Source organism: Grammomys surdaster, unplaced genomic scaffold (assembly GCF_004785775.1).
Source record: "Grammomys surdaster isolate TR1022 unplaced genomic scaffold, NIH_TR_1.0 363, whole genome shotgun sequence".
NCBI classification, from domain to species: domain Eukaryota; kingdom Metazoa; phylum Chordata; class Mammalia; order Rodentia; family Muridae; genus Grammomys; species Grammomys surdaster.
Genome location: NW_021604782.1, coordinates 9,160,759 through 9,185,012, shown reverse-complemented (window position 1 = coordinate 9,185,012; position 24,254 = coordinate 9,160,759). Strand labels below are relative to the sequence as shown.

The 24,254-nt window shown below is 44.9% G+C and overlaps 1 protein-coding gene across 1 annotated transcript in view; it reads left to right on the top strand.

Annotated features, from left to right (window-relative positions):
• The window catches only part of Susd1 (sushi domain containing 1), a 116,442-nt gene that overhangs the window by 78,668 nt on the left and 13,520 nt on the right, over positions 1–24,254 (top strand). Inside the window, exons 11-13 of the mRNA XM_028780018.1 lie at positions 8,304–8,395; positions 9,770–9,956; positions 22,046–22,142. Coding sequence (XP_028635851.1) covers positions 8,304–8,395; positions 9,770–9,956; positions 22,046–22,142 — 376 coding nt within the window. The remainder of the gene's footprint in view (positions 1–8,303; positions 8,396–9,769; positions 9,957–22,045; positions 22,143–24,254) is intronic.

Here is a 24,254-nt window from a genome sequence, read left to right as displayed (position 1 = left end):
TAGAACTCTACTCTCGGTGTTCTAAGTGCAGACCTTCCATCTCTGCCTTATTGGTTCAAATCTTTCCACCTCGAACCCCCCTTTTATTCTCTGTACTTCATATATTGCTTCCTTTTCTGTAAGTTTCTTCGTTCTGGATTCCTGTGGCTGGTTTCAGGTGCTTTGGCAGTGTTCTCCTAGAACCAGACCGTCTAAATTCAAATGTGTTGTGTTTGAGTAAGTGACTTAACCTGTAGGCGCCTTAGTTACCTCAGCTGTGAATGTGGGACTGGTAGTACTTACCTCGTGGGTTTGTGATAAACACTACAGAGGTTAATTCATGTGGAAAACCAGTCTCTGTGTGACAAGCTCTCTCTGTAAAATGCTACTCATTACTTGATTTTATCTAATGACATGTGTTATATGCGCCTTTGTATTTTTGCTATATTTACATAGTGAAGGACTCCTCTCCCTAAGTCAAATGCATGGTAAGAGCACGTATTAATGTGTTTTGCTGTTACCATGATAAAACACTCTGGCCAAGACAATTTAAGAGAGAATGGCTTTATTCTGGCTGCAGTAGAAGGATGCAGTCCATCATGGCGGGGGAAGTCAAGGTGGCAGAGGCTTGAAGCAGCCGCGCACGGCACACCAACAACCCAGCACAGAGGGGGCTGAGTGTATACCGCTGCACCTCAGTTCACTTTCTCCATTTTATGCAGTGCAGGCGCCCTACCCATGGCGTGGTTCTGCCTGCAGTTAAGATGGGGCTTCCCATATCAGTTAACCCAATCAAGACAGTCACTCACAGGCATGCCCAATAGCTAGGTAATCCCTCCCTCAGCCAGTCTCCAGGCCAGACCTTGTCTCTTTGACAGTGAGCTCCAACTGTCACCAAGCAGAAACCCTGCCTTATGGCACTTCTGTTCCACTACGGTAAGGTCAGTTGTTTGGCTTTCTCCTGATGGCATAATTAAATGGCCAAGACAGCTGTGCTTGTCACCCTCCTCCTCATTGGGAGAACAAAGAAGTAAAAGAACCCCACCTGACCCTCCAGGCTCCCCAGAGCTCCCAGTTGTTTGTGGGGTACTGCTGATCAGAGAGGAAGAAATGCCTAGTATTACTCAGAGCCCCTCTCCCACAGTAAGAAGGAAAAGCAAAGTTCCAAGGAGTCTGAACTAAGAGCCAGATGTTTGTTTCCTGTGAGACATTCTTGCAGGTCTGGTTTTTCAGCTCCATTAGTCTAGGTTAGATTGGCCCAGTGGGCGGAGAAAGAGAGAATGGAGAGGTGGCCAGGGGCTGTCAAGGAACACATACACAGCACTTTCAGTAGCAAAGATGATCCCATGGCATCTTGCTAGAATGTTTTATTCTACTTTATTTAATTTATTTCTTTATTTTGTTTTGTCCTTGCAATATTTTTATAGACGTACTTTCTTACTAGTTCATATACTTTTATCTCATTCTTTTTGAGAGGATAAAAATCCCATGGTTTCTGCCGGGCGGTGGTGGCGCACGCCTTTAATCCCAGCACTTGGGAGGCAGAAGCAGGTGGATTTCTGAGTTCGAGGCCAGCCTGGTCTACAGAGTGAGTTCCAGGACAGCCAGGGCTATACAGAGAAACCCTGTCTCGAAAAACCAAAAGAAAAAAAAATCTCATGGTTTAAAAGTGTCTAATTTACTAATTTGCATATTATTGAAGGACATTGAATTTCCCCCTTCAAAAAATAAAAAAAAACACTGTTATTAATATGCATGGTATAGTATGTCTTACTGGATGTCAGATATTCATTTTCACATTTTGGCATCTATGAACTCTTGAGTTGCCTTACAGTCAGGTGTCTGTCTGCTGTGACCTCGTCTTTGCCCATGTATACCTCAGGTTGGTCCATACGTACAGTGGCATCAGCTGCTATACTGTCATTCAAAGCACTCAGGCTTTCTCCATGCCCCACACAGTGGTTCTTCATGAAAGAGACAGTCCTTGGTTCCAAACTGTTTTCTTGATTGTTCATCGAGGAAAATGGGTGCATACTACCTCCTCAGGGTGGACCAGAGATTAAATACCATTTGCAGGGAGGAATGTCCGGGAAGAGAAGCTAATTGGCTGAGTCCTCAGGGCCTCTAGATACCTCATTAGCATGGAGAACTCTGTTCTCGGCCATATGACCATTGATGATGTCCCTTTGTGGGGAGTGTGGTCATGTGTTCTGGGCCAGGAATCTTAGTAGGGAGCAGGGAGACACCTACTGTCCTCAGAGGGTGCCGAGGTCTCTGAACCCACTCAACTTTACCAAGTTTCCTGGCATGGCCTACTGTGGCTCACGGGAGAAGCTGGAAAGTGTGGAGTGCAGTTTAAACAAATACTGGGCTAGAGGTGTAACTCCATCCTAAAGCACACACACACACACACACACACACACACACCACAGAAGGATAGAGAAACGGAGGGAAGGGGAAGGAAGGAAGGAAGGAAGGAAGGAAGGAAGGAAGGAAGGAAGGAAGGAAGGAAGGGCAGCAGGTGGTCCTGGGTTCTATAAGCAAGCAGGATGAACAAATAGCATCCTTCCATGGGCTCTGCATCAGCTCCTGGCTCCAGGTTCTTCCCCCTTTTTTTCTCGTCCTGATTTCCTTCAGTGATGAACATTGATCTGGAAGTGGATCTGGAGACAGATAAACCCTTTTCTCCCTGTATTAGTCAAGGTTCATTAGAATCACTTATGAGGCTATGGTCTAATGAATCCATTGGCAGGCTATGAACAGAAAGTTCAAGAATCCAGTAGTTGTTCAGTTCAAAGTCTGGAAGTCACAATAGATGTTGGAATCCTGAAGAAGCAGGCTCTAATGCCAGTGAAGGAAAGGACTTTCCAGCAAGGCGAGAGCAAGCAGACAAAAAGCTTCCTTCTTTCATGTCCATATATGGGCTTCCAGTAGAAGGTGTGACCCAGATTAAAGGTATGTCCTCCTGCCTCAAGATCCAGGTCAAAGATGTGTGCACCTTTCTACCCCAAAGGTCCAGACTAGAAGTGGACTCATCAACTTCAAACCAAGCCAAAAAAAAAACCTCTCACATGTGTGCCCTCATTTCTAGATTGTAGTTCATTCCAGATGTAGCCAAGTTGACAACCAGGAATAGCCATCACACTTCTAAACTTGCTTTTTGTCATAGTATTCTATTGTAGTAACAGAAACCCTAACTAGGACACTGTGTGTACTAACTGCTTCTGTTGCTATGATAGAAACACCATGACCAAGGCAGCTTATGGAAGAAAGAGTTTATTTGGGCTTAAGGATCCAGAGGGCTAAGAGTCTGTCACGGTGGGGAGGCATGGCAGTAAGCTGCAGCCATAGTAACCGTAGCAGGAAGCTAAGAGCTCACTTCAAAAGCAAGCTGGAAGCAGGCAGAGGAAACTGGGATTGGCCCAATGCTGCTGCACCGCCTGAACCTTTGCAAACACAGAGAATCAGTGGGAGAACATTTCGTTCAAACTGCCACATCTTGCCTTGCAAGCATGAGGACCAGAGTTCAAATCTGCAGAACCCATGTAAGCAGCCAGCATACTCGTGCGTATGCCTGTAACCACAGCACTGTGGGGGCTAGAGCCAAGAGAGAAGTATCACTGGGGCTTGTTGTATGCCACTGCCACTGTAGGTATGGGTTCAGTGAGAGACCCTTTATCAGGGGAATATGGTAGAAAGGATAGAGCAAGATGAGTCCTCCCCTGGCCTCCACACACATGGGCGTATCCCTCACCCCAGTACAGACACTGGTACTGCAACTAAAACATGAGAAATCTTCGATACCAAATATAGAGATATTTTAAGAATGTTTAACCAGATTTTGTTTGTTAGATATTCATTCATTCATTCTCTTTCTTTTCTTTTCTTTCTTTTTTTTTTTTTTTTTTTTTGTTTCGATACAGGGTTTCTCTGTGTAGCCCTGGCTGTCCTGGAACTTACTCTGTAGACCAGGCCGGCCCCCTGAGCTCAGAAATCCACCTGCCTCTGCCTCCCAAGTGCTGGGATTAAAGGCGTGTGCCATCACTGCCTGGTTACATATTCACTTATAATATGATAGAAATTTAGTTTTTACATAGGTCTGAAAAAGCTCTTTCAAGCAACATAATCAGATAAGTTAAAAAACAATAATAACCATTCACTGGGCAGAATTTTTTTCTTTTTTAATAATACACAAGATACTAGTGTCTCATAAAATAATGTTAAGATATAGATGATCTTAAATTTGATAAGATATAGATGATCTTCAAATACATATCTCTGTAAAATTGAGTCTCAGGAGTGGGGCTTCCATGATAAAGTCCTTCACAGAGAAGTTGTCTTCACAGAGAGTGTGTCAGTTACACACAGACTGATGGAAAATGAATGCCTGTTTAGGAAAACCTTTTCACCAGCACCATCTGTGTTGGAGGCCAGTAAACAAACAACACGTTCATTTGGTCCAAGGGATAAACCCAGAACCATCTAGGCAGTTGCCCTCTACAGCTAAGCTACCTTCCAGCCTCTCTCTTGATTTTGATTTGGAACTCTGATGTTGTTTACAGGCCTGTCAGATGTCCCTGTGAGTCCCTGTCTGTTTTTTCCCATCTCTGTGCCGTCTCCTTACCATCAGTGAGAGTATATCAATCCTCTGTGTGCCTGTGACCCAACAATGCACTTACTGACTTACGAGAGGAAAGACTTATTTTGGTTTATGGTTTCAGAAGCCTCTGTTCCTCATGGTGGAGAGGGCATGGTGGAACAGTGTCCACTGTTGGGGGGGCGGGGAGCTGTGGTGGCCTCTGCAGCAGCCGGAAGGCAGGGCCAGGCCGTAGCTTACACAGACCCACCCCTGTGGCCTACTTCAGCCAGTCAGGTGTGTACCTCATTAATCTTTTCAAAGAAATTTAGCAGTGATTATTTTCCGCGTATTAAGTGTGCCAAGCTGGTTTCAGCTGGTTCTACTTTGTCCCGTGGTTCCCTCAATCTTCCTATTCATGATGTTTCTCTGTGCATTATTTTTTTTATATCCTTTAACAACATTTCTAAAACTTTATTTTCCCCTCCTTCTCCTCTTCCTTTTTCTCCTTTTCCTCCTCTTCTTCCACTCCCCCACCCCCACCATTCTTTTTCTTTTCTTTGTTTTCTCAAGACAGTGTTTCTCTGTGTACCTCTTGCTCTCCTGGAATTTGCTTTGTTGAGCAGGCTGACCTTGAACTTAGAGTGCTGGGATTAAAGATGTGTGCCTGCCACCACGTCGGCTGGTGGTTTGATGTTTCTATTAGGTTTTTCTTACTTGGCGTTGGTTGCGATGTTATCGCCCCTCAGTTGGGTCTTTTTGGTTTTGTATTTTGTTACTTTGTATTAGTTTCCTGTTCTTGGTTTGATAAATCACTGGAAACCTGGTGACCTAAAAACAGTATAGTTGACTGTCACATAGCTGTGGAAGTAAGACACTTGAAATCCGTTTCACTGGGCTGCAGCCAGAATGTGAACAGACCCATGTGCCTTTAAGGGACCCAAGGGAGGCTCCGTTTCCTTACTCTTAGTCTTCAGAGTCCAAGGATGTCTTCTCTCCTTAGCGTTGGCCCCACCTTCCATTGGTTTACTCTGTCCTTACAGCATTATGCCTGCCACAGGGTCTCCCTGTGCAGTCCACTCTGGCCTGCTGCTATCCACCGCCTCACTCAGTACCAGGATGCCAGGTGCCTGCCCCATGCCCCTCCTCCTCTCCTTTTCATCTTCCCCCTTTTCCTCTGCCTTTTCTTCCTCTCTGTGTGATGTATGTGTGTTTGTGTGTGCGTGTGCATACTCATGCATGTGGAGGCTCGAGCCCCTCAGTCACTCTCCACCTTATTTTTGAGACAGAGTCTCTCACTGAACCTGGAGCTCTCCGATTCAGCTAGACAGGCAGGATGAGTGGCAGGGATCCACCCATCTCTTGACCTCGACAACCAACCTGGTGGTGCTGTGGTTCTAGACGCATTCACCTGGCTTTACGTGGGTGCTGGGGATCCAAACACAGGCTCTCGGTTTTTCACAGGAGCGTTCTCTGCCTGCCTCCCACTCCCAGGTTCACCTTTCTTTAACATTAATCCTATCAGCCGATTTCTAAAGATCCTTGTTATTCCGCTGAGCCTGGCAGATAATCCAGGCTAATCTCTCTGTGTCTGTCATCCCACCAAGACCTTGTAGGTCTGGACAGCCAGCAGTCCCGGGATCTGGGATCTGACATCTATAGGCCTCTATCCAGACAATCATGCTTTGCCTTGTAGACAGAAAGAAAACGACTTACCTTTGTGTTTCGTCTCTCTGGACACACTTTGTTATTTTGTCTTGTTTTTCACATTGTCTTTGGGCAGTTTGGTATTTGGTTCATTCTGAGAGTTCCTGGCAGTTACGACCCTTTCCCGATTTCGTCTCGGTATTTGTACCTCATTGTTTCTGGGCTAGAATATCCTGACTAATAGACAAATAATAGCTGTGAGACCAGACAGACATCCTTGTATTGTTGGTAACTTTATAAGAAATTGCTTAATTATTTTACCATTGAGTGTGGTAAATTCTAATAAACATGATTAAACTAAAGGGCTTCTAAGAAGTTGAGTCCTTGTGAACCAGGATTTTAAGTCAGGAGTATATTTATGAATATGAAAGTAACTGTGTGGTCTCTTATCTACTAATAGCTTCTCTAATAATGATTGTGTATTCTGGGAATAAATTTTTCTTGGTCATGATGGTTTGTTTTGTAAAACTACTTCTCACTTCTGTTTGCTGATATATACATAAAATTTTACATAAAAAAAACTCTGGGTGTGATGGCAAACACCTGTAATCCCAGCACTTAGAAGGCAAAAGCAGGTGGATCTCTATGAGTTTTGAGTCTAGCCTGGTCTAGTCACAGAGACCCGATCTTAGAAATATCAAAATAAATAAAATAAATTGACTTAAGATTTTTATGTATGAGTGTTTTGCCTGAATGTATGTGTGTGTACCATCCGTGTACAAGGACATTAGAAGAGGGTATTGGATTCCCTAGGGTAGGGTTTACAGATGCTTGTGAGCCACTGTGTGTGGATGCTGGGAACTGAACCTAGGAACTCTGCAGGAGCACCAACTGCTCTTAACTCCGGAGCCATCTCTCCAGGCCCTGTTTGCTGTTTTTTTCTTCTGTGTGTACTTTAGCAAGTGAAGTTGGCATAGATGGTTTAGTGTCTGGCTTGACATCCTCTGTACAGCTTAGGCTTTGTGAATCAACACTGAGAGCTGGATAGTACTGTTCGGACTGGCATTATTGACTGGGGGTGTAACTAGGTGGTGAGATGTGTGCTGACACATGTGAGCCCAGATTGAACCCTAGTACCACGAAAAACAAAACAAGCAGAACATTAGTCATAGCATTAAATATCACTTGCAGTTTGAAGTATCCAGAGACCTTGGTCTCTTGGGCCAGTGCTTCCAGTCTCTACTGCCCTCTTCCGCTTACCTGGGAGTGGGGTTGTAGCCCTCAAACCCAAGGTTCTTCCCTACCTGCTCTGTCTCGCAGCATCTGAAGTGAGCTTGTGGCTTGTGAAGCAGGCTTTCTCATTGTAAACATGCTCAGCCCACACAGGAGAGCCACATCTACGAACGCAGCTCCATTCACAGGAAGCTGTGAGGCCTTTCTTTGGGGGTGTCTTTTAATCTTTAATCACTGCAGTGTTCCACTAAAGCTGCCTAGCATTCCAGCTATGTTATTTCCTGTCCAGGGACAAGCATCACTGAAGTCACCGCTGGTATCAGGGTTTGCAGTAAGTAAAGTGGTCAGGTAGCTGTGCCTCTGGAACAAATCCTACGTGGCTGTGCCTTTGGATCGATGACCATGAAACTGGGCAGATTTTGAGAACATGATATGGAAATGCAAGTCAGGAGAAGGCTGTTTTACCACAGAAGGCTGCTTGCAATGGTTTTCAGTTCCTCAGAGTGACTCTTCCCTCAGTTCAGAATTTCAAATGGATACTTATTTTGTCCAAATGATCTTCAAAGCCCAGGGCAATGAGTTCTAACTAAAACCTCGTAAACCAAGGAGTTGTCAGTGTCTAACCTAAACATTTTAAGAAGGTTCTGACTGGGCATCTCGGGTTCTTAAATCCTCATCAGGACTCATTTACTTGAACGGGAACATGGTGTTTCTTGAAAACTGTTGCCTCTGACTTCTGAATCAAAATTCTGCTGAATTCACACTATGTAAATGCTCTTCCTAAGAAACTATTTCAATGGAAAGTTAGTGGTTTTGTGTTTTTTTTTTTCATAAAGTGTAAATTTGGTTCTTTCTTTGCCCTCCGCAGCAGAACAGACCGTCACTAATATTTCAGTATATAATGACACCTGCCTGAGATGGAACAGCCTGAAGACAGCCGATGTAGTAGAGATGTACTTAGTAAGTTTCTAAAATTCACCTTACTTGTAGATATGTGCACTCCGTGGAAGATTTAAAACATCTAGGGGCTGGAGAGGTGGTTCAGTTGTTATGAGATGGCTCAGCTGCTTCTTCAGAGGACTCAGGTTCAATTCCCAGCACCCTCCTGGCAGATCCCCACCATCCGTAACTCCATTTCCAGGAAATTCAATGCCCTTTTCTGACCTCTGTGGGCACCATAAACATACCATGTACACATGCACATACATACATGCAGGCAAAACACTTGTACATACAGAGTAAAATAAATCTAAATTTAAAAAAAAATACAAGACTAAAAAATACGTTTGTAGCTGCTGTTGGCAACTGTATCATGATGACTGGCTAAGAGGCAGAGAGGCAGACACTTCCACTCCTTGCCTGAGGACAGACTCCTTGGGAGTGTTAAGAAAGTATGGAAGTTTCTAGAGTTTGTATCTTGGTGCAGAGTCAATACTCAGGCAGTCTCTGGTAGGGGGTGCAGTGACCTTTGGTCACACTGGTATCTGTGCAGAGACCAGGCTTTGAGTGTGTTGCCCGGACAGTCACAGGGAGTCTGTGAAGATTGATGACCACTGAAGGAAGGGTGATCATGGAAAGAGAGGGGACTTCTCTTCAGTTATTGGATGTTACAAAAAGGAGTACCCTAGTCAGTGGGGCCTGGTTCAGATTCTGAAATTTCTCTTTAGGAGAACGTCCCTTGCTCCTGCAGTTTTGCCAGCCGACTTCTATACTGTAAATGTGAAGATAAAAGAGCAAGCTTCCTCTGCAGGGCCTCTGAGTGTTGCTCTTCTGTCTTATCTTTAGGCTGGCCTTGGGCTTTCTATGTGGCCAGCATGGCATAAAACACTCAGACCCAGAGGGGACGGCTCAGAGCTTAAGAATGTCTGCTGCTCTTGCCTAGGACCAGAGCCTGGTTCCCAGCCCGCTCACCTCTGACCCAGCAGCTCACCCTGGCCTGTAATTTTCCCTCTAGGGGATTCAATGTCCTCTTTTGGCCTCTATGGACACCTGCACATACACGCTCCCCCACACACACATAAATAAAATATAAAAATAAAGAGATCAAGATGCCCGGGGCTGAGATTATAGCTATGTAATGATAAGTTTGTGTGTATTTTATTCTGAAATATATGTATTATCCTCATGATATTGTAATCACCATAGATACAAAACATGTATAATGTTGAAATTTTACTATTAGCTTATTTGTTGCATTTACTTCTTGAAAATAACTTTATAGGAGGGGGGGGGTGAAGGGAGGAGGGGAAGAGAACTCCTGGAAAAAGCGTAGGTCTCAAGGCGTTCAGAATGTTTCAAGCCAGTGTTTTACCCCATGAGCTTTTCATCTTTCAGTTCCACATTTGGGGCCAGAGATGGTATCAGAAGGCATTTGTTCAGGAAATGGTCTTCAATACCACCAGCAGCAGCCAGGACCCTGAGATATGTCTGGATCTGCATCGAGGCACCCGCTATAATGTTAGCCTCCAGGCTTTGTCTTCAGCTCTTCCTGTGGTCATCTACCTGACAACCCAGATAACAGGTAAATCTTGAATAACAGCATTTGATTAATAGCATTACCACAGAGCTGCTGATAGGCCCCGATAAGGAATACTTGGTGCTTTCTGTCGTGGTAAATGAAACTTGCGAGAGAAAGGGAGAAAACGTGGAATTGGAGAGAGAGGCTGGCAACTGTCCAGCAGTGTTTCGCTATCTGAAAGAAAATGTTGATTAAATTTAAATAGTGTAAACCTGTGAGTTAAATCCCTTCTGGGTGTTTGAACTATTTAAAGTGTTCCAGCCAGAAATTGTGTTTCATGCCTGTAATCATAGCATTTGGGAGGTGAAGACAAGATCAGAAGGAGTTCATAGCAAGTTTGAGGTCAGCCTGGGCCAAATCCCAGATAAATCAAACAGCAGCAGCAGCAGCAGCAGCAGCAGCAGCAGCAGCAGCAAGCTACAGTAACAACAAACAGGTCTAAAGTGTTTCATACCTAAAAAAGAGTTTTCTCATTACTGTTCTCTAGTAACACATTAAACTAACCTTCTAGGGAGAGTAAATGGCTCAGCGGGCAAATTGCTTGCTGTACAAGCAAGGGTTGAGGACCTGTGGTTTGATACTTGGCACCCACTTAAAAAGACGTGTAACTCAGTGTTGGGGTCAGAGACGGGCAGACTCCAAGGCTTGCTGGTCAGATGGCTCCCTGAATCGGTGAGCTCCAGGTTCAGTGAAAATCCTTGTCTCAAGAATAAGATGGCCATGCTGGGAGATGCTTGTACCTAAGCCTGTGAGTGAGTTTTATTCCTGGAGCCCATGTGATAGAAGGACAGAACCTATCCCAACAGTTGTCCTTTGACTTGCACACAAGTGCTGCAATGTGTGCACACATACGCATACACTCACACGCAGAGAATGTAGCAATAGTTTGGCCTTCTGGTGCAGCTGCCTTTAAGTGTAGGTCAGTACCAGGAGCATCCTACGCAGTCTCTAGACCACCGTGTGAATTTGATTTCCGCCATCTTTCTCTGCGGCCTTCAAGCCTTTGCGCTCTGGTCCCTGACCTCCAGCCCACGCATACCTTCTTGCTCTTCGTCTCCATGAGAAAGGAGTGTCACTTCTCCTCATCTTCCATGTCTACCTTCTTTCTCTCCTTCCCTTCCCATGTATCCCTGCTCCTGTCTAAGGCTGCCATCCTCTCAAGTGTGTGCCGGATCCCAGCCCTCCTTGCCAGCTTCTACCCAGTGCAGAGTCAGCCCTAGCACTGCAGAGCCCATTGCAATATCTCATTTAACAATGAGCCCATGTCCCCTCCAGCTGCCTGGCCTTCTTCAGCCCCCCATTATATAGAAACTCCCTGAAAGACATGGCTGCCCATGTCTTCACACCCTTTTCGTTTTCTCCTAAGCATTTCATTGGTCTCACCGTTACACAGAAGTTACACATGTCTCTGCAGCACTTGACATCCTTCTGCAAACTCTTTCCTTTTCGGGGTGGTTCCTTCTGTCTTCCTGGCTGGACTTCTCGGTGTTTTTTGACTGGCTCAACTATTTCTATGGCTCCTTCCTCAGCCTCCCTCTCTTCCTTTGCATTTCTTTCTGCCTAGGGGATATCTATGACCCTCATGGACTCTATAACTCTGTAACACTCTATAACTGATACCTACTTAGTACTGACAGTCTCCAAATCTGTACCTCTAAGCCTAACCTCTTTATCCGCCTGCCTTCTAAACATACACCATCGAGCAAACTAGACAAACGAATTTGACACTTTGCACCTCTTTTCTTACTTACAACTCTATGAAAATGATGTCGGCTTTCATAACTCCGTTTCTGGAGTTCTCCTAGTTAGCTGGTCAAGCCAAGAGTCTTAGTCACCTCTATCTGACTCCTAAATTTCTAATCAGTTAACTCTGTTGATTTCAATCACTTATTCCTGTCTTTGTCTTTAACACTACAGACCTGATCCTAGCAGGAAGTGCTTGCTTAGATCCCTGAAGTAGCTTTCTGTTTGTTTGTTTGTTTGTTTGTTGCTGTGGTTTATTTCATAACAGGGTTTCACTCTACATCCTTGGGTTGGCCTCATACTTTCTCTGTAACCCAGGTTGCCTTCATTTGAGTGGTCCTCCTGCCTCAGCCTCCCAAGTGTTGGGGTTACAGGCACGCACCACCATACCTGGCTCTCAGAGCTGTTTCCTGTTTTCCAACCTGGCTATCACTGTCCACCTCAACTGTAACCTTAGTTTTCACTATACCATTAAAGGGTCACTCAGCAGCTACAGCGTCTTCTAAAGAATATGAACATGACAGTGCTCCCTCAAAGGTCTCCAGTGAGTTCAAAATCTAGCCGAGAGTCCAAATACATAGCATAGAGCATGTGATCCAACCTGGACCACCCTCTTTAACTCACCTCCTCCTCGTCTTTTCTTTCACCAGGTACCAGCTGTCTCTCCCTTGGCTTCTTGATCTTTCTTAAATGGGTCAGACTCGTTCCCACTGCAGGCTTTTCCGTTTGCTGTTGCCTCGTTCTGGGACAACCTCTGTGGTTTCCTATGAGCATTTGGGAGTGTGATTGTTACACTTTGTCTCACTCTGATCCCTGTTACTACAACCAACCACAGATTGACAAAGAATGGTTTTTGGATGTTGGGAAGCCTGTGGACTAGGGGACAGCATTGGGTTAGCATTTTCCTGCTCCGCCATGACCTAACAGAGGGTATCACATGGTAGACAGAGCAAGTGTAACCAGACAGCTGGGTTTTATTCAGACCAATTCCCCTGATAACCCATGAATGAATTAACCTATGATAAGGACAAGGTCCTCATGACAGTGTCACCTCCCAAAAGTCCTGCTTCTCAAATACCCATAATGTATGGTTTTGGAATAGCTTCTGGCACATGCTATCTGGGGAACATGTTTAAACCATAACACCCTTAGGGGGGCTTCGCCTGACCATACTTTCATAAACATCCTCTCACTCTCTACCCTATTATTTTCTTTTAAAGATTTATTTACTTATATAAATGGGTGTTTTGTCTGCATGTACATCTGCACCCCAGAAAAGGACATCAGATCCCATGACACTCTAGTTACAAATGGTTGTGAGCCGCCGTGTGGTTGCTGGGAATTGAACTCAGGACCTCTGGAAGAGCAGCCAGTGCTCTTAACCGCTGAGCCATCTCTCCAGCCCCTAACCTACTCCTCTCTGTCACTCACCCTCCTTGAATTTCTTCACACAACTTGGATTTTGGATTTTAAAAATTGTTTATTATCTTTCTTCCTCTGTAAAAATAGGAACTCTTGAAAGCATTTTTCCTTTTGTCTGTTTCTCTATTGAATCCCAAAACAAATGCTAATGACACTTAGCACAATAAATCCATGTTTCTTAATAATAGCCAGGGATTATTTGATGCCGAAGAGATATGTTTTTGTATTAAGAGGAATTCTGAATACTTTGTGCCAGGGACAGGTGCTATCCAATCCAATGCTTATGAAGCAGAGTGACTCTCCAGTCTCTTATTCTTTGGTCCTCGTCATACTTGGGTGGGTTTTACCGCTTTAAAAACATATTTATTACATTTTATTACTTTTATTTTCTGTGTGTGGGGCAGGAGAAGGGTTAGCTATTGGATATATGTATAAGTCAGACTTATAAGACAACTTATGATAGGCATTGTATCTTTAGTTCCTGAGTCTTACCTTGTTTTGAGGCTAAACACAGCCCCAAGTCACTCAAGTGTTCCGTGTCTGTGCTCATGGCCACCAGGGGACACTGTTGAGCTATTCACGTTCACTGGGACAGTGACGCGCAATGAGATTCTGGCTGCTATTGGAACTTGCTGTAGAGCAGTGGTTCTCAGCCTTCCTAATGCTGCCACCCTTTAACACAGCTCCTCATGATGTGGGGACCTCCAACCATAAAATTATTTCATCTATACTTTATAACTGTAATTTTGCTACTGTTATGAATTGTAAAAATCTGATATGCAGGATATCTGATACGTGACCACCAAAGGGGTTGAGACCTGCAGATTGAGATCCTCTGCCTTAGAGACTTGGGAGGTTTTTGTTGTTTGTTTGTTTGTTTTGTTTTTCAAAGCATGAAAATTCACATTGGTGAGACTTTATTAAAGAGTTGAGAGAGGAAAAACCCTTTCATCCCATAAAAGTAAGAGAACCGAGAACCTGGTATGTTGATGTGAGAATACCCCAGATGTTTGTGGCATTGTTTCAGTAAAAAGGGGGAACTTTTGAATGTTACCAGAAATGTTAGTTTAAGGATTTGGATCTGGAAAACACAGCGGATGCTTTCCCAGAAGAAAAGCGGATGGAATTTCCCTTCTTTGAGCCTCCCATTAAATTAAATCTTACTGATGGGAACGGGATGAAAACAGGAGCTTTAAATATATTTGCTGACCTCAGAGGAGATGGAGAGGAGTGGAGAGGGACAGAGGTATGCATTTTAGAAAGCAGAAGAGGGTGCTGGTTGGAGGCTGGGGAGTAGAGAGAAGCTTGTGGCTCATGTGTGGCCCAAGGCGGCCCATTGAACCGAGTTCTTTAGAACAGGCTCATTCACGCCCCTCCTTAGGGCAGGAAGGAGAACAAATAAGCATTTGCTGTCTTTGATGTAGACCCCAAAGGCAGAAGAAGAGCTCTCACATCGACTGTACTGTTTTCTCGTTGAGTCTAAAAGCTTATGAACAAATTTTCTTTTCATAGGAACAACACAGGAAGTCAGAGAAAGCTAAAGTGGTGGGGTGGATGGTGGGGTGGGGGTGGATGGTGGGGTGGGGTAGATGCTGGGGTGGATGCTGGAGTGGGGTGGATGCTGGGGTGGGGTAGATGCTGGGGTGGATGCTGGGTTGGATGCTAGGGTGGGGTAGAGAACAGAAATAAGTGTGCGTGTGAATGTGATGATAAAGTCCACCAGTTGTTCCCCAGGCCTTGGCTATTGTTTGAAGTCAGTCGTTTCTTGTGGAACCAAGAATGCTAGAGGAGAAAGAGTGAAAGGATGGAATTTCTATATTTGACTTCAGTACCAATGCCAGCAACTAGCATGGAAAATTTCTCATCTCTAGTTGCCTTCATTACAAGAACAAAGAGAAGGCGCTTTTTCAGATAGGAAGACAGCCAGGACCCCTGTTCTCCCTGACCCTGCCTCTAAAACCTCTTTACTGTCACTGAATAGTTCTCCTGAGTTTTTCTCCTCCAGACGTCTGTTCCATTTGGGGTGATTACTAATTATTTAAGGATTCTGTACCCTTGTGTCCTCGGTGAGGACCCCATTCTTCCTAGCTGGTCACAGGGCACCTCAGTGATCTCAGAAAGTCCCTCTGGTGTCTTGGGGGTGACATTACATTAGAGGGTTTGGATAAGGATTGACCCCAGCCTGTTCTCCTTTCAAAGTCTTTGGTAGTATAAGTTCTTTGGTTCCTGGAGACACAGTCTTGGGTCAGGCCAGGAGCTAGCATGTTTGGCGTCCCATGCTTCTGACACCCACACACTTTCCCACTCCCAGAAACATCCGTCTACCTTCCAGCCTCCATTCCTGCTGAAATGGCTCAGTAACCGCCTGCCAGCAACTCTCGGCTTCACTCACCATCGCCATTCAGTTCAAGTCAGTCTTCTTCACTGAGGTCAGGTGACCCACTGTAGAAGGAAATGGGCTGGCTGCTTGGGTCACCTTGTCTAAAATTTAACTTTATAAAATGTGCACAAGAAGCCTTCCTTAGATCAGAAACCTAAAACACAGAATTGTGATTAATGTGGTAGAAGGGCCATGCTGAGATTCAGCTCTTGAATTCAGGAAATATTTATTACAAATACCTATGCACAATGCTGAGTGGGAAATCCTGTGACCAAGCCTCACTGCTGTGTGGATGGGAAGGCTTGTCTGACCTGGTGGCTGGTGGCTTATGGAAATGGACATTCTCATTTCTTTGTTTCTATGAGCTTCTTTGAACATATCTCTTTAAAAAGAACAAAACAGCCAGGCAGTGGTGGCGCATGCCTTTATTCTCAGCACTTGGGAGACAGAGGCAGGAGGATTTCTGAGTTTGAGGCCAGCCTGGTCTACAGAGTGAGTTCCAGGACAGCCAGAGCTATACCCTGTCTCGAAAAACTAAAAAAAAAAAAAAAAAAAAAAAAGAAAGAAAAGAAAAAAACTTATAATGTTTAGGTGAAAAACTTGTCATGTTTGCACTTACAACAACTCCTTTCAGTGATTTAGCATTTTGCTTGTTTTAGCAGTATTAATCTTTGGATATATATTATACATTTCCCACACCAAGATAGTTTATTCTTTGAATTTTATTTTCATTATTTTGACATTTAGATTTTGGACATATATGGTATATGTATGAATGAGTGTGCTTGTGTGTGTGTGTGCACATGCACTTAGACATGTCTGTGAGCATGGTGACTAGGGAGGTAAGTGGTCAATGTGTCTCTATTGCACGTCACCTTATTTGTTTGTTTGTTTATAGGCAGAGCCTTGAGCTCGGCGTTTTGACTAGATGGGATAGCCAGGGAGTTTGGGGGGTCCTCCCTAACTCCAACCTACCCCAACCCCCAGCACTGAGGTTATAGATGCACTGCCACGGCTGGCTTTTACATGGATGTCAGGAATCCAAACTCAAACCCTCAAGCAATGGAAAAAGTGTTGTATCCACGGACTGGACCGTTTCTGTGGCCAAACACTTAAACACTTGACAGTATCAAGTAACCAGTTCTACTAATGTCTTAGCGTTCGCTCCTCTGATGATACTGAGAGAAATGCTCCCCATCTCCGAAGTCTAGGTTAATTCTTGTTCTCTAGAACTTTCTTATCTTGTAATAATCTGGACTCATTTGGATTGTGTTCTGACTTACGACATGAAGCTGGATCTACATGGGAACTTTCTTCTCACAGGTGCTTAACCCACCTCTCTGTTTCCTTTTGAAACAGTGTATTGCATCTGTTTCCTTTTGAAACAGTGTATTGCAGACTTGGCTGGTTGGAGCTGTGGTCTTCCAGGACTACTCGCTCTTCTGTTACCTCCCTGTGCGGTCCCTGTTTGTAATTTTGCTGTTACTTTTCTCTGTATTCTTCAAGTTTTTTTTTTTTTTCTTTTTTCTTGTACGCTCCCCCTGACACTCTTTAGTGGTTTGCTTCTAGTGGAGGGTTGACGTTACTGGAACCTCTGACGGTATGGAAAGCCTGCCTCTGGCCCTGCTTGGTTGTGTATACCCAGGGGAGAGGACTGCATTTTCTACCCCAGTAGGATTGTTATGCTTTGCTTTTAGTTCAGTAAGGAGGAGCATGGGAAGGAGGCAGATTTGCCCAGGATAGCAACTTGGAAGCCGAGGAACAGCACTGTGATGACAGAACAGGAAGTCAGGGTTGCTTTACCTCGAAATGTGGCTGAGAGTCAGCATGCTGATTGATGATCACACTTCTTATAATTCAGAGAAGTGTAGAGTGTGGAGCAGATCACTTTGGGGAAGGCCTCATGAAAGCAAGGCAGGGAACTACCTGGAAATCATGTGTTGATTGGCTGCCAGTTGACAGTGCACCTTTGGAACTGAAAGGTGCATCCTACACTGTGTGGCTCAGAGCACAACAGCCATAGCCTTCCTGTTGTCCCCCCAGACCTGCCTTCTCCAAGCCATGTGCGCTTTGTTCTGTTCCCTCCAAATTGAAAGAAATTAGAGGGATTGGAAGGGCAGTCGGGAGATGAGCTCACCTAGGACTGGTTATCTTGGAGGAGAACAGAGGAGAAACGGAGAAGAGGGCGAGAAAGGCTGAACAATAAATGTGTTCGTTTTCTTCGGTTGGGCTGGATCACAGGAAACATGAGACAAGAGACATTATTTTCTGTTACTGCAGAGCACCAGCAGCCTGGTGATGGCGCTCAGGCCTGAGGGCAGCAGTCTGAGATGAGGGGGCTCGCTGCTCAGGCACAGGCTACTTTCTTTTCCTCTATCACTTCTGCAGCCATCTTTCTCAGAGATGTCGTGAAATCACTCTCTGGAGTCCTCTTAAAAGGAGGGAAGGCCCTCACAAAGGCATGTTATGAAGCCTTACCTGTAAGCAGGGGCTGTTTCCTGTGAGTCCTCTACCTAGGGCTTTGGCAGTGAGAAATATGGTTTGTGTTGCTGTGTCTGGTGACTTCAGAAGCACTTCTAGATATAATGTGAATTTCTAGTTTCCTTCCAGACATTTCCATGCATATACGTCTCAGTAGATTCCCCAGATGTGAGGCACTTCCAGACTTTCTCCAAATTCTGGTGAGGGGCATCACAGGGTGACTGTAGTGTAGCCTGTGCTCTTCTGGCCTCTGTCTTCCATGTCCTTCCTCTCTGGTTTCTCTTGTATTGGTTTCCTCAGACCAAAAGCATGTCATACCTAGACTACTGACTTTCTGCTCTTTTCCAGTTTACCTTCTCTTTTGCTTTTAACTCAGGTCTTCTTTAACTCTTTCCTGAACCTCAGATCTGACCTATGCCTGCCTGTTCCCTCCACTATATGGCTCTCCACTGCCAGAACTCAGCCCATTGGCCCAGAGTTTGGGGATATGCCTAGATTGACAGGAGCTCTCACACAGATGCCTAAGAACGGCTTCTGGCCTGGCTCCAGAACTCCCTCACATGTACATACAGCTGTGTGTTCTGCCCTTCAGCAGAAGATGGGGGTGGCTGGATTCGTTCTAAAATTAGTCAAGGCCCTTTGGGGTGTAAATGACAGGAACCAACTCAAAGCTTAAGCCAGAGGAATGTGCTGGATTGCAGATGGAAGTCCAGGAAGGGATCTTACTCGAAGCACAGTAAGTTCCAGCTACAAATGTACTATCAGTGTCCGGTTGTTCTTGCTCAGCTGTTCTGCCTGAGGTCTTTCACCCAGACCTGGAAAGATGAATATTCCTGGCTTATATGGTACTTGCAGCTGAGGGTAAGAATGGGGTGCTGTCATATCTCAGAGTTAAATGGACCACTCCTTTTGGTCAGTTCTAAGTATGGTGATCATCTCTCTAGAGCCTAGGCCAGATAGCATTAGGAGACTCATAACAGCCCCATAGGAACTGTATGGGAGGGGGAGGGGCTGCTACTGAGAAATTGGCTTCTTAAATTTACTTAATATTAGTCCTGGCATGGTGATGTACACTTTTAATCTCAGCACTCAGGAGGCAGAGGCAGTCAGATCTCTGTGAGTTTGACGCCAGCCTGGTCTACAAAGCAAGTCCAGAACAGACCGTGCTATTACACAGAGAAACTGTCTCAAAAAAAAAAAAAACAAAAAAAAAAAACAAAAACAAAACAAAAAACCCAAACAAAAGCAAAACAAACGTTATTTTTTAAACACAACACAAGGAAAGTGTTTAACACATTTAAACTGGTGTAATAACTCAGAATTAGTATTTCAGCTTTTTGGAGGGATGAAGAGAGGGGTACTCAGAACCTTTCCCCTGAATCCTCCCAACTTGACCACAGTGGATCAATGAAGTGTCTTGTGGATTAGTCAGTGACATCCATGACACTTCTTTCTGCACCAAATCCTACTGAGTTATCCATTCCCCTTGGCTGACAATCATCCTTAAATAAGCACTGGTGTCATCCTGGGAGACATTCTTCAAGCTGTTGACTAACTGACCATGTCACGGAGCTTAAGCAGTCTTGGAGCCTCCAAGACACACCAAACGTCACAGGCACTGTGTTTTTCAGTGTGCTGATTAAGGATCAAAGTAGCTGTTGTTCTTATCCTCATTTTATAGATGGGCAGCTAGAGACAGAAGTTGTAGAAGCCCGAGCCCTTGGTCTTACCCACTACATTACTGATTATTTCTGCATCTTAACTTCGTCTTCCTCAGTGTGAGCCACACTGGGGAACCTCTAATACTACAGTAGAGTTGTGGAAGGGGATTACGTCCCTGGAGTTGGCTGTTGTAAAACCGTTCTTTGCTCAGTGTACTAAAAATGGATGTTATTAATTCACTGAAAGGAGATATAAAAACCCAGTGGAAGATTTGGTGGAGCTGGCATTTAAGAGACCCTGGGGTAAATGAGAACTGTAGATAGCAGAGAAGGCGTTGCATCCTCCCTCTGACACAGGGTGTGTATTCCTGGGCAGAGAACTTACACCCTTGGCTTCCTCACCTATAACTTGTCAGAAGTGTAGATGTCAAGAGCATTAGTCACATGGGGACCATGTAAGAGTTAGCGAGAGATTGGGCAGAGATGACACATGCCTTTAATCCCAGCACTCAGGAGGCAGAGGCTAGCCTGATCTACAGAGTGAGTTCTAGGACAGCCTGGGTTACACAGAGAAACTCTTTCTTGCCTGGTAGTGGTGGCACATACCTTTAATCCCAGCACTTGGGAGGCAGAGGCAGGCAGATTTCTGAGTTCGAGGCCAGCCTAGTCTACAGGGTGAGTTCCAGGACAGCCAGGGCTACACAGAAAAACCCTGTCTCGAAAAACAAAAACAAAAACAAAAACAAAAAAAAAAGAAGAAAGAAACCCTTTCTTGACAAAAGAAAGCTGTAAGCTAGAGATCTCATTACCTGTTTTGTTGCTGGTGAAACCAACTTGAGTCAAGACAAAATAAAGCTTGGTAGACTCCCCCCACTTTAAACTTTGATGTTGAATGTGTGTGACAGTTGCAGGTATGGTTTCAGACGGGCCTTGATTCTGGCTGCCTAGTGAGTGGAGGGTGCAAGTGAGCTGAAAGCATCTATCCTGTGTTCAGGATGACACCCTGAACAAGTGGGGTGGGGGAGATAGGACCATAGAGGGCCAACAGTCAAGCACTGTCCTTCTCATGAATCATGTGGACAGACAGGGATGTGGGAACTCTTTTCACAGTCTTTTGGAGAGGTAGGAATAGCAAGAGAGGGAGAAAATGACTGTGTCCATACATGTTGCCCATCAGGTAGCTTTGCCAGGGAGCTTCACTAAGGTGTGACATAGCTAGATAGGACACATCTACCATGCAAGCCCAGTGCCAAGTCTGTCCTTACGATGCCTACGGGCAGACTGGCAGCTGGAGCAGGACATGAAGATGTAACCACCAATGCTATAGTCCTGAGGTCAGCTTGTCAGTGAACAACTGGGAAATCTGGTTCCCCAAGGGCCAGGAAGCAGGGAGGCACGACACACAAAACACAGTGTCTATGAGGAATCTAGAAATCTGACCTTCTGGTCTGTGCTACATGAGTCTTCTTTCTGTTTTTATAATAAAAATGTGCAAAGCTGGAAAAAAGAAAGGATTTCTTTAGCTCACACCTTAGAATGCTAAAAGTTCAAGGAGGGGCTGCTCTATGAGTTTGGCCCCAGGTGAGGGGCTCCTTGGTAGATGGCTTTGTAATGGATTATTTAAGGAAGTGTCCATGTGCCTTAGCAGTAAGCACAAGCAGGATGGGTCCAGTCTTGCTCCTTTTATGACAACCTTTTTGGGAGCTAACTCACTCCATGAAACCAGCATCAGTCACTCCCAAAAGCATCACCCTTGGTGACCAATTAGGGCTTCCATCAGACTCTGCTTCTAAAAGGTTCCTCTTACATCACACTCTGGGAGCAGAGCTTCCAATGCCTGACGTTTTGGTGAGACACCCTTAAGCCATCTTGAAACCACAGCACCTACCCAATAAGATTTTGTCTAACAAACATCAAAACTGATGGTTGATGTAGCAAACACCAACACCCTGTGGGTGTTATGAAAAAATATATAACCTAAAATGTAACAACATTAACCATTTTTAAATAAACACTTTATTAGCGTTGGGATAGTCACTGTGTTGCACAACTATCACCACTACCTGTCTCCAAAACATTTTGTCACTCCATACGAAACCTTTGAGCTTTAAGCAATGAACTCAGTTCCTTGCCACACCCGTCGGCTCTGAATTTGACTAATCTAAATGTTTCGTTCAAGTGAATTCATACAACCTTTTTGATGTATATATATGTATGTTATATATTTCATATATTTTATATATTATATATTGTATATAATATATTGTATATTATATATTATATATATTCCAGTTTCTAGCTTAAAAACTTTCATGGCATCCTGGAAGACCACTTTCTTTGTGTTTTTTACTTGATCTGATTGCCTGCCCCCCCCCCCCATGTTTTCTCCTTCTTAATGCTTTCAGAGCCCCCACTTCCAGAAGTAGACTTTTTCACTGTGCGTGGAAGGCCTCTACCATGCTTCAGGCTGAGGAAAGCCAAGGAGATAAATGGACCTATCAGGTGAGTATGTGTCTTACTCCACACAGTGGTCCCACTATGTGAGTGAGAAGGCTTCCCTGTGGGTAGCTGAACTTGGTTAGCTGGAGCAATACAACAGGGCCTCTTGCTTTGTTTCCTTGAGCACATAGTAGGCTTGTCATTCCAGTGGCATCCTTCCCAGTGAAGAGTGAGACTCAGAAGGGACCAGAGACAAACATTTGGGCAGCATAGCCTCTTGCATGCACTTCCCATGGTACAGCCTTTAACAATGGCAGGTCACAAGGATTGTCTCATTTCCCAGAGACAGGATGTCTCCTCTTTATGTCAGGCTGATCTTGGGGTATATCTGTAATGGTTTTGGAAAAGGTCATTTGGAGAATTCTTTTTATCTGTTCACATATTGAGTTATGTAGGCACAGCACTATGTAGTTAGTGACCAGCTGGGATTCCAGAGGGCATTAAGATGGGACTAATTTACCTCTGTTGGAGGACTACATTGTGCTCAGTTTTGCAATTTATTTACAAAGGTCATGGGAGGATTAGGGAAGTTCAGTCAGTCCCCCTTCTCAGACAGGAAGATTAGCATTGACCTGCACATGGGGGCAATGGCACCAGGTCAAGGAGCTCAGGTGTGCACGGCCTGACCTACATGGTCCTTTATTATCGTTGGCCCTCCAGTATAATGGCCTGTTCAGTGCAATCAAAGATAAAAATAAATCTGAGATATTCTAAAAGAATGGAAAGGCAAGTCTGGAGACACTGTGAGAATCCATTTGTTATAAAACAGCCTGCCCTTCTTTCAGACTGGGTTAAGTTCAAATCTTTTCAGGGACAGACATATTGCCCAAACAGCTCTGTTTCTTGATTCCTGGTAAGTTACTGGAAAGTATTGCAATCCTCTTGCTGTAAGGGGAACAGAAGCCTGGCATCATTACCTGAACAAATTTACAAGAGCAGATGTGATACTTAAGCCAAGTAATTGCGTAAGGCACAAAGAAAAGCCAAATGACAGCCTGCCCTGGTGGCAGAGTACCAGCTGAAGCCTTCAAAACAGGAAGTGGCGACCTGTGAGTCATGTGGGAGGGCAGTGGAAGTTGGGGAGAAGTCCCTGCAGACTTGCTCGGTGGTCAGGCTCCAACCCACTGCAACTGTTCCCTTTATGTCACCAGGCTTATTTACCAGGAGGTGAGCTATGCCGGTTCCCCAGCCTGTCTGCTTGGCTTGAGCTGGAGATACCAGCTTTGCCAGGCCAGAGTCTGCTCTGAGTCTTTGTGTGAACCCTGGCATGGAGCACACAGAGCTCAGGCAGATGGTCAGACCTGTCCCTGGACTCCCATGAGATGATGTCTCTTACCCTTACCAGCTAGCCAGAATCAGCTGGCATGCTTTATCAGCAGCCAGCATTCCCAACTCTAGTCCAGGAGACTTTGATCCCATAGGTCTGGGGTGGGACCTGGGAATTTTTATATTTACCAAGCTAACTAGGAAGCTGCTTCCTGCTCTGGGAACGGTGCCTATAACAGGCAGTGTACAGAATCAACAGGGTACAGGTGAGCCTCAAACTCCAGTTAGCAGGCAGGGTGAGTCAGTGTGGAGCTTCTTGCCCATGGTCACCATACCTTCAAGGCCCCAGAAAAGCTGTCCCAGGTGTTCCCCAAAGGCAGCTTTATTGATGCTGACTATTTGTTACCCTGCAGGTTTTACTTAATCCCTTTTTTTCTGAAAGTGAGCCCAGACTCTGCGGAAATCAGGGCCCTCACCTAACATGGCTGAGTATATAGCAGGTGGCTGGAGATTTTCCAAGAAGAACAGCTACTGTGGGGAGGGCTCCCCTCTCCTTCACCAAGTGATGCATGTGCTTTCAGGGAGCAGGAAATGGGGCGTTAGCAAAGTAGAACAGGAAGCCCAAATAAAATAGAATTATGTGGCCTGATGAGCTTTGGAAATCACCCTAATCACATTTGGTATTGGTCCAGGCATTTTTTTCTCTATTGAAAATTCAACTCAACTGGCATTTATGAGGAGTTGATCATAACTGAAGAAATGTGAAAGGGGGGCCGGGGAGATGGCTTCATAATTAAGAGCGCTGGCTGCTCTTCCAGAGAACCTGAGTTCAATTCCCAGCACCCACAT